The sequence below is a fragment of the Euphorbia lathyris genome, chromosome 7, assembly GCF_963576675.1.
Source record: "Euphorbia lathyris chromosome 7, ddEupLath1.1, whole genome shotgun sequence".
In the NCBI taxonomy this organism is placed as follows: domain Eukaryota; kingdom Viridiplantae; phylum Streptophyta; class Magnoliopsida; order Malpighiales; family Euphorbiaceae; genus Euphorbia; species Euphorbia lathyris.
Window position 1 is genome coordinate 76,435,428 of NC_088916.1, and position 11,046 is coordinate 76,446,473.

The window sequence follows — 11,046 nt, forward strand, 5'->3', positions numbered from 1 at the left end:
GAATCCCCATGGGTATGGGGACAGGGATATTTTTTTTCTCCATTTTATCAACGAAGATAGAGGAGTAGTCTTCCTCTCCACACACCCCATTTGCAACCCTATTCATAAGAATTGATTAACATTAAAAATTAAATGTATACAAATAGCATCAACCATGTTAACTTCTGCTGTATTGCTCATGTTTAAGGTCCGTTTGGTTTACCTGTTGTTTGTTTGTTGTTATTGTTTACTGTTTGCTATTAGAAAAAACTGTTTTTCCAAAAAGCAGATATTTCATGCTTTTGTTAAAAGCTGCTTTTCATGTATAAAAGACAAGCAGTTGGTCTCTAACTAAATACCTAAACCGATTCGCTTTAAGATGACAGAAGGAGAAAAATGAGTAAACAATACTCCTGTAAACTTGTTGTATTGGGCGTTGGATAATGAAGCATATGAAAATACTTATAATGTCACTAAGATATGTTTTAGTATAAGTATAAGATCAAAATCATGATTGAACATAAAGAAAACCGCAAATATACAACAATGAAAATCAAACCAATAAGTATAGATTGAGGGTTTGAGTCAAACATCTTTTAGAAATGGTGTCATCTTTTTGGTAATGGTGTGACCACTTTTCAAATTACTATAATAATAATAATAATAATATAAGACCACTAAACAAATAAAAACAAAACAAATAAAGAGTTCCAAAAGAACTACTATCGTTTTCTCTTTATTATTATCTTTTTTTTTCTAAAATATCCATTATTTTGAGACCAATAACACAAACTAATCCAAATCGAGTAATTCTCTCTTGGGGAAAATAAAGTGCTCTCGCTAAATATTTTAATCACAGTTGTATTTTCATTTAAATAATTCGAACTAGGAGTGAGCATCAGTTCTATTACTAATCGAACTAATTTTTCCTTAAAATTAAAACTGAATAAGCTCAAAAACCGAACATAACCGAATTGAATTTTATCAATTTAGTAAGGTTTGGTAATTGAGAAACAGAATAAGAAGCCGGACATCCGAATTTGGTTGGCACTCCTAGACAAACAAGTAGTAAATATATTAAATAACTAAATAAAATCATAAAAATATAAAATAAATAATAAAAAAGACACATTTAAAAAATATTCTTAGTTCGGTCTTCTGTTATACCGATTTTTTAAAATAACCGAATCAATAACCGATAACCAAATATCTCATTTTCAAAACCGAATCGCACTGAACTAAATAAATAATTGATTCAAACTATAATTCCAGTTCGGTTTTGGTTCGGCTATTTATTATTAAGGGGTGTTTTGTTGCTCTTTTTCATGCTCATGTTTGCATTTTCACTTCAAAAGTGAGTTTTAGGTGTTTGATTAATGGACCCGTTTGTTTTACCTACTGTTTGCTATTAGAAAAAACTGTTTTTCCAAAAAGCAGAAATTCATGTTTTTGTAAAAAATTACTTTTCAGGTGTAAAAGGTAAACATGAGGCTCCTGACCAAACACCTAAAACTCTTTATTTTGAAGTAATAAGGTAAAAATGATCGTGAAAATTAGCAACCAAACACCCTCTTAGTCTACTTTACTCGCATCTAATGTAAACCATGATTAAGCTGATCTAATACCCTGACACTCGAACCACGTGTTTGGTGGTTTTCTATTATATTATTGATTCTTCTTTCTTTAAAGGATTCTATTATACAAAAAAGTGAGATTCTATCTACAATATTTAATTGATAAATAAAGGAATCTTGGAAGAAAAATGAGAACTAATTATAGAGTATAATATAAGTGTATATACATATATGGAATAAATACATACTATCTTTTTGGTGCTTTTTTGGTCTATATAAGGGTGATTAATTTCTCATTCTAGTATTGACAAGCTAGCATTGAGAGATCAATCAATTGAGAAAAGTGGGATTGTAGAGAGAGAAAGAGAAAGATGGGGGACCAAAATTCAATATGTAGAAAAGTAAGTGAGAAAATAATAAAAGCAAAACCATTCTTGGCAATGGTGTCTCTTCAATTTGGATATGCAGGAATGTATATTATAACAATGGTTACTTTGAAGCATGGAATGAGTCATTACATTCTTGGTGTTTATCGCCATGTTGTTGCTACTCTTGTTATTGCTCCTTTTGCCTTTGTTCTTGAAAGGTGAGTCGGTTGTTACCAACGTTATTTATCAGCTTAAACTTTTAGATTAAGCGTTGATATAGTTCTTCTTTAATTTCATAGTTCCGTTTTGGTTATTGTACTACAGGTAATAGGATAGTGTTTCGATTAAGATTGAGAAATAGTTGTTGATGGCTATTTCTAGTGGGGTCTAGAGGGAGAAAGACAAGTGGAGCAATTCTCTCTCTCTCCTTCTTTGGATGTTACGAGCGTCATTTATCAGCTTAAACTTTTAGATTAAACGTTTATATGGTTCTTCTTTTCGTAGCTTCGTTTTGCTTTATAGAAGTGTTGTGGTTAAGATTGAGAAATAGTTGTTGATAGCTATTTCGAGTGGCGGCTTTAGAGGGGCAGGGGAGGTAGTCGGCCCCTCTTGCTGCGATGTTCCCGTGATCCCGCCACTATTAAACTAGAACTTCGCACTATCTTGTCGGGTGTTTCGTTAACTCTCGAACTTGTTTAAAGTAATATATTGATCATCTGAATTTGTTTAAAATGTCATGTTGATCAACTAAACTTGCTTATAGTAATCTATTGTCCTTCTTAACTTAGTTAAAATGATATATTTTTTTAAGACACTTTGTAAAATCTCTTAGAAATTTCTGGATCCACCATTGGCTATTTTAGAAGGAAAATTAACTAACTTCCACCAACTAGTAATTATAGTAAACGATAAATAACTAACAGTAGTCAAACAGTTGATATGGATATCTAAAATATACCGACTATAAGAGTTTGTTTAGTTTAGCTGTGTTAACTATTTATTGTTACTAGTGGATTTGAATTAGCTGACTTTTCTTCCAAAATAATTATAAAGAGTGTTTCTCAATTCCAATCAAACAATTTACACCTACTGTTTCGAGTAAATTTAATACCAAAAACTTTTGAATCAATTGTTTTTTTGAAAAAAAAAATTATAAAAATTGTTTGGCCGATTTACAAAAAAAAAAAAAAAAATTTCATGGTTTAAAAGTTCGCAAACAAAAGTTTTGTGTTTTGTGAAATTTGCAGTTAAAAAATATGCGAGTCAATATTTCAATCCAATAATATTTATGATTTAGTTAAATTACAAAGTCATACCTTGTATTTTGGGTAATTTGTAAAGTCGATCTTTTTAATTGCTTCAAATTACTTCCTTTTAAAGTAAGTAGTCACGACAACAATTTTTATCGGTGGCTGAGTTTTGTAAACTGCATAAAACACATAATCTCTATTTGCAAACTTTTAAACTACCAAAAACTTTTTTTGCAATTGGGATTTTTATACTTTTCTTTTATTTTTATTTTACTAAATAATTACTTGAAATTTATATAATTTTTTATTTTATTTGTTCCACTAAATATGCATGCATGTCCTAATAAATTAATATTATTACAGGAAAATCAGGCCAAAGATGACTCTTGCTGTGTTCCTAAGGATAGTGGCACTTGGATTTCTAGAGTATGTTCTTTCCTAGATTCTCATATTAATATTTTCCCAAAATAAAAAATTGAATTATATTATTAATTCTTTTGGTTTAATTAACTATAATTTTATAATAATCTTTATACAGAATATTTATTTCTTATTAATTAACAGATTCTACCCCCACAAAAAAAAATGTGAATCTGCTTATATTATATTATATTATATTCTTTATTTTAATAGAATAAATTACCACTATGTATTTAATAAAAGTTATTTAAAAAAAAAAAAAACTGCAGGCCAGTGCTAGATCAGAATTTATACTATGTGGGAATGCAATACACATCAGCAACTTTTGCATCAGCTTCAGTCAATGTCCTTCCTGCCATTACCTTTATTATGGCTATTATTTTCAGGTTTATTTTTTATTCTCATGTCCAATCACTCTCTTATGATTAGGAGAATAAAGGGTAAATGCGACATTTCACAATTTGGTATACAGTCGGTAATTATAACCGGTCAATGCATCACGTCAGCAATTTGACCTCTCTAAAAGTCAAAATTGCTGACATATATTATCCCTTTTCGTAACTCGGTGTGTTTTGTTTTGAGTTAAGAAGTTCGATTGGGCTCGAAAAAATGATTCTAATATTATTATTTTTTGGAGGACTAATTTGAAAATGTGATGACAGGTTGGAAAGGGTGAATATGAAGAGGATATATGATGTGGCAAAAGTAATTGGGACAGGAATAACAGTAGCAGGAGCCATGGTTATGACTTTGTACAAAGGTCCAATAATTGAGTTTGTTAAGTCACATGGTTCGAGCCATAATGGAACCACTGGTGGTGCCACTGCTCAACATTGGGTCACAGGGACTTTGATGCTTCTTGGCAGTTGTTGTGGCTGGGCTGGCTTTTTCATTTTGCAAGTTAGTATCGGCTCTTTGATCGGGAAATTATTATAAGCATCCGGTCCTAACAAAACAAGTATCCCGTAAAAGAAATAACAGGTGTTGTTTTTATCAGAAAAACGACATGTGTTGTTTCCTGAGGGATACTTCAAGTACCCGGTGCTTAATTATAGGTCTAATATATCACTAGTTAATTATACGATGATTAACATTAATTAATTAATTAATTTTTGGAACAGTCATTTACTCTGAAGAAATACCCAGCAGAGCTATCTTTGACAGCATGGATATGCTTGATGGGTATGGTGGAAGGAGCAGCAGTTTCACTTGTTATGGAAAGAGACATGTCCGCCTGGAAAATTGGCTTTGATTCTAGACTTCTTGCAGCTGTATACACTGTGAGTTGCTTTTTTTTTTAAATAAAAAATCATTCACTGTAATGCAACGACGGATCTAGGATTCACTAGTGCTTACGGCTACTTAATTGAAACTTTTTGGGTGCTTTTACTCTAAAAAATTAGAGCTCCGTGTACATAGGTTCAATGAAGTTTTTCTAGCGACTTGTAGGCTCTCAAGTTCCCCTGGCCCCTAGATCCGCCCCTGCCAGCTTGTAGGTTCAAATGCGCTCCCACGTATCATCTTGGCATTTTTAGTTAAATTAGTTAAACTGAATCCCAAACAAAAACCGACATGTTCTCAAAAAAACATTGAATTATATTTTGACATGTATCATTTTTGGGCAGTTTAATTAAAAATTCCACATTGTAGATTGAAAGGAGTTCATTTCGGACCAATTTGATTAGGCATACCAAGTTTAGGGACCAAATTCCTTCTATTTGCACTCAAACTCCTAATGATTCTCCGAACTTTCAAAACAACTAATATCTAATATGACATCTCAACTTGTTCGCAGTGGCGGATCTAGAGGGGTGGCAGGGGCAGTCCCCCTGTCGTCCTACCTCGTGGTTCCGTCACTGTTAAAAGGGCATTCGCTCGCCCCTCTCTTATTAGGTGTTTCGTTAGTTCTCGAACCTGTTTAAAGTGATATATTGATCACCTGAATTTATTTAAAGTAACATATTATTCTCTAAATTTACTTATAGTAATATATTGTCCTCTGAATTTTGTTAAAATGATAATTTACTTATAGTAATATATTTTTCTCTGAATTTTGTTAAAATGACTTTGTAAAAAAAAAAATAGTAAGAATCTCGGCCCCGTCTCATAAATTTTCAGATCCGCCACTGCTTACTTGAAACGACTTTTCTACGCCTCAACTTGTTTAAAACGACTTTTCCAACACCTCAACTTGCTTAAAATCACATTTACTTAAACTTCTAGTGGTGCATACTATGATATTACCGCCATGGAAGGGGTTAGCCATAACCGTTTATGCAAGTTGAGAGGATAAGTTGGTTTTGAAAGTTTAAGACAACATTAGACAGTTGGATGTAAGTCGGGGGGGACGGGATACGTATTAAGTGTATATTAGTGTATGTAATTAACAATAATTAAACATGGTAAACAGGGGGTGGTTTGCTCTGGAATTGCATATTATATACAAGCCATGGTGATTAAGGAAAGAGGCCCAGTTTTTGTGACCTCTTTTAGTCCTCTATGTATGGTCATCACTGCTGCTTTAGGGACCATTATTCTATCTGAACAACTTCACCTTGGCAGGTAAATTTATATTTCAATAATTATTTTATTTCTTGAATTAATTACATTTTTGGTCCTTCAACTATTGAAAATCGCAAAAATTACCATAAACTATAAAGGCAAAAAGCATCATGAGGTCCCTAATCTTTTATTTTTATTTAGATTAAGCCCTCAATGGCCGAAAAAGTCAGTTTCGAACGGTAAAAAATATAATTTCAAACACATAAAATTAATAATGATTTTCTTAACTAAACTAGATGTTAACAACTAACTAATTTGATAAATAAGGACTTACTCTGACAAAAAAAAATAAAAGATCGGAACTTAATGTATCCGAAATAAAAGATTAAGGACTTAAAAAAAGAAAAGATTATGGACCTCGCGATGTTTTTTTTTACCAGTTTTAAATACTTAATGAAAAAGTCATTGATGCTTAACTTTGATTTTACCGTGATTTTTTTTTTATCTAGATACCAACAAACATATTCGCTCGAGATGACATGTCATCAAAATTTTGTCATGTAGAAAAAAATTATTCTTATTTTTTTCATTTTTCATGTGGCGATATTTTGATGACATGTCATCCAAGTGGCATCTCGTGTGAATGTGTTTATTGGTTTCCAAACAAAAAGGATAATGAAATTAAAGTTAAACAATGAGGACTTTCTTGTTAGAATTTAAGGTTTATAACATTTTTCTTTTAAGGACTATGAGTGTAATTAACCTATTATTTGTTACTTTCCTTTTTCTTTTAACTGACGCAGTAACTTAATTTTTTACAGTATAATTGGAGCAGTTTTCATAGTGATTGGGCTTTACAGTGTTGTGTGGGGTAAAAGCAAAGATTTTAACAACTCAGAAGCAACAAATGAAAAAAATGGAAGCCAAGATCAACTGCAAATCACTGAGATTGCTGCTAAATCATCAGTTAGGTTTGCTAATAATAATGTCTAATTAACATTAATTATGGGATCAATTAATTAATGTTGTAGTAGCAAAGGTTTAGAATCAAAAGTTTGGACTATTTATGTATATGGTCCTTGTCACTTTCCTAAATGTAATTTCAGTTTTTGGTCATCAATATTATAATATATAGATGAATTATAAAAATAGATCTCGTAGTTTTTACATATATGAGAATCGTTTTCGTGGTTTAAAAGTTCAAAAACACGCCTAATGAGTTTTTTTTCTATACCCAAAGACTAACATTTTCACCGTGCCATCTAAATTTACCTACATGGTAAAAAAATTCAATAATTTTTTATATCATTGTACCCATCGTAATGTATATATAAAAACTTTTTAAAGCAGAAATAATAATAATAAAGTAAAGGGATTGTTGGAGATAATTATTGTATTCTTCTTCAATTCATTGATAGAAGGTTTCAGCCTGTCCATGACTTGACCACAGCATTCGCTTCATTCCGACTAATCAAGTTGCAGATATGTAATCAAGCCGTTTGCAAGAGCTCAGTTCGTTATGCTTTGTCTCGCCTTTTGGTTCGCTCTGGCTATCGGCTTGAGGAAGAGTGTTGGAGATAATTGTTGTTAATTATCTCTTTGTCTATCATCAGATACTAACAAATAACTATTTAGAGTTATCTGTTAGTACCTGATGATAGACAAAAAGATAATTAACAATAATTATCTCCAACATAGATAACGTATAAAAATATCTCCAATATTGAAATCAAAAGTATTTTTATTTTTAATGTTATAAATGATATAATTATAACTTTAACGTTGTCAAGTTGGATCAATTTTATTTTTAATTACAATTATACTCTACACACTCTACATGCGTATCATATTATTTTATTAAAATTAAGAAACAACTATCGATAGTTATTTTGAAAGAAAAATCAGCAAACCTCTAATAGCAATAACAAATGGTAAACAATAATGGATAAACCAAACGAATAAGATATCAAAATAGCAATCAATATTTTTGGGGAAGTGTCAATTTGGCCTCAACGTATAAAATAATATCATTTTAGCATCAACGTTTATGAAATGGTGAAATTACAAGCATGTGTTAACGGAACTTGACACAATAATATAAACATATAAAACTGTTAACACGGATCTATGATTGCATCATTTTAGAAATTTATTGCTAAAATAGTGATATTTTATGCGTTAGGACCAATTTGTTACTTCCTTAAAAAATTTGAGGCTATTTTGGTACATTATTCATAAACCAAACAAGCCATCTTTGAAAATGAAGGCATGTACATATTTACGTATTTTTAAACTATTAGAACATCTGCACGAACCCATGGGCGGCTCTAGTCTAAGGTCTTCCATTTAAGAGAGTCTCTAATCCGAGGGAATACGGTGGACTACTTGAATGGATTCTATCAATGAAAAATGAGATATATGCCACCTTTTGGCAAATGATTGGTTTAAACAATAAAAAAATACAATTGTCATATTTTCATTGTTAAAGTCCACTAGATTGAGACCATGGTAGAACTTTTCTCCGATTCAATTTTTTCTATAAAATGTAAAACTTATTTCAATGTTAAAAATTATTCATATAAATAATTATTATCTCGTATCTGAATTTAATAATAATCGTAAATAAAACAAAATAAGAACAGCGTGTAATAAAATGAAATTGAAAGTCGACAACAATAGCACACATTGTCTCTCTTTTTTATCATAGTCCCTCAGCTACAATAGCACAAAGGGGTCTCCAACTTTATTCCATAACTTCTTTCTTAACAATAATCGGGATAAATTACAAATTTAGTCATATGGTTACTTGGGAAGAGTGAAATTTCAAACATTACAATATTAAGCCAAACTTTTATGAGACGGTGCAATTTCAAGCATAATTAACAGAATATGAGTTTTTTTTTGTATTAACACAGATGTACAATTTCACATGAAAAGAGGTTGGAGGATAACTAGAACGTGAAATTACACATCGTCTTTCGTTAATGAGATTTGAAATTGCACCGTTTGGTAAATATTAGATTTAAAATTGCAATATTTTACACATAGAGATCAAATTTGTTCTTCTTCAATAACCATAGGCTAAATTTGTACCTTATCTCATAATAACATATAGTTGTTAAATGCTTCGTTCTTTGTCTAATGTCTCTAAAATACTGGAGCCTCCACTGCACGAAACCACATGGGGTTTTTTTGCATTAATTTAAAGAAAAAAACATGTAGGTTCACTAATATTGAGCCTTTTTTTGTGAGCTGCTAAATACCGCTCTCAAATTACTTATCACCGTCCCGATTGGACTTTTTTGCCCTTCTCATAATTTTGATCAAAAACTGAAAATTCTTTCTCCAAAATCATAAAGCCGAACAACAATAATTGAAATTATGAAAATAATTGATGTGTGACAACCCGAACCCCGAAAATAGATGATTACGAGTTGGAAACATTAAAATTTATATTTTTTTATCAAAGAACTCATGAAGATAATACATATTTTCATGATGATTTTGCATTTTTCATCACAAAAAATTGAATGATTTAGTTTTTTCGTCACTAAAAATTGGAGAATTTTGCATTTTCTAAAATTTGGCCTAAACGGATGCGGCATCCGCCCGAACCATGGCGGGAACGGATGGCGCATCCGCCCCCACCATGGTTGAGGCGAATGCGGCATCCGCCCGGCCCATGGTGGGGGCGGATGCGCCATCCGTTCCCGCCATGGTTCGGACGGATGCCGAATCCGTTTAGGCCAAATTTTGAAATTTTATCTCAATTTTTTTTTCCACTTTTGCAAAAAATTTATGCAAATGGCAAACTTGTCCCAAATGGGAGCGGTGATAAGTAATTTATGGGGTAAATAGCAAAACCTTTTTTTTTGTGTGTGTTAAAAATCAATGACTTTTAAGTTAAAATTGCCAATTTAAAGTCCTTGATTTGTAAATGGAAAAAACTTTAGTCCTAAACAAACAAAACTAGAGTAACCCATTTGCAAACTAGCGAAACCACAACGTTTTTTTAATTAACTTTTTTTTTTTTTAATACTTACCCTATATTTATATACCAAATCCTTTCCTTACATAGTTTGTATATCTAGATACACATATATTGTTCCTGCTAGAATCATAATTGAGAGAATTGATGCCAATGTTGAAATGATATGGTAGCAGAAGAGAATGGTAGATTTATGTCTCGTCTTAAGATTGCCAGCAATTGAATATTCACTTTTGGTTATGAGAATTTAACATCAAATCAAATCATCCTCCAAGATGGCTTGAAATGAACAACTAAGTTGAAATTTACAAAGTGGAGCTCTAAGAAGAACCAAGTTCTCTTGTAACATGGGCATTTGGGGAAGCTAAAAGTAAACACATTGATGAGATACTCAGATTCTTCAAAGAAAGTAATAGTGCATTGTCTTTTGAAATAAGTTCGGAGTGGTTAACAACCTCAAATCAGCTCTCTAGTTTGAGTTTCGGTATGCCAGTCAAGGTTGTAAAAGATATTAGGCGCTGGTTGGGCGAACAGGGATTTCAAGGATTAATCAGGGATTAATCGGAATTATATTTTTTTATTTTTTTTATTTATTAAACAACAGCTTGTTATATAATTTAATTAAAATATGTATTATATTATCTAAAAATAATAATATAAAATTATTTGATATAGAAAACATGTAAATTTGTACTATATATCTTTAAAAATATACAAATATCAACAATTCCATAACAATATCATTGAAATAATTCAAAAGTCAATTATAATAAAGCAAGAATAATTCACAATAAAAACGATTTTGTTCATTGTTGTTTAGATTGTGTCCAAACAGTCTAAATGGAGCTCAGTCAGATAAAAATCATCTATGAATCAAAAAAACATCCAGATGGACTAATTATAGAAAATCATGGCGAATTCTCGGTTTTGAGCGTCTAGAAAATCCAAGCGGCCTTGTTTTTTTT

General features: G+C 31.2%; 1 protein-coding gene across 1 annotated transcript; it reads left to right on the plus strand.

Moving 5' to 3' along the window:
• Positions 1 to 1,874: 1,874 nt before the first annotated feature.
• LOC136234781 (WAT1-related protein At1g21890-like) lies at positions 1,875 to 7,242 on the plus strand. Its single transcript, XM_066024253.1, has 7 exons — positions 1,875 to 2,139; positions 3,535 to 3,597; positions 3,861 to 3,977; positions 4,254 to 4,491; positions 4,713 to 4,871; positions 6,002 to 6,153; positions 6,915 to 7,242. Exons 1-7 carry the CDS (start codon positions 1,925 to 1,927, stop codon positions 7,084 to 7,086), a joined length of 1,116 nt encoding a protein of 371 aa, XP_065880325.1. The 5' UTR covers positions 1,875 to 1,924; the 3' UTR covers positions 7,087 to 7,242.
• The last annotated feature ends 3,804 nt before the right edge of the window (positions 7,243 to 11,046 follow it).

What these genes read in the sequence shown, in the direction of transcription:
- LOC136234781 (XM_066024253.1), top strand. Translation starts at nt 1,925, where the DNA reads ATGGGGGACCAAAATTCAATATGTAGAAAAGTAAGTGAGAAAATAATA. An exon ending in GTGGCACTTGGATTTCTAGA is followed by an intron (nt 3,598 to 3,860) that starts GTATGTTCTTTC and finishes AAAAAACTGCAG; the next exon opens with GCCAGTGCTAGATCAGAATT. An exon ending in GAACAACTTCACCTTGGCAG is followed by an intron (nt 6,154 to 6,914) that starts GTAAATTTATAT and finishes AATTTTTTACAG; the next exon opens with TATAATTGGAGCAGTTTTCA.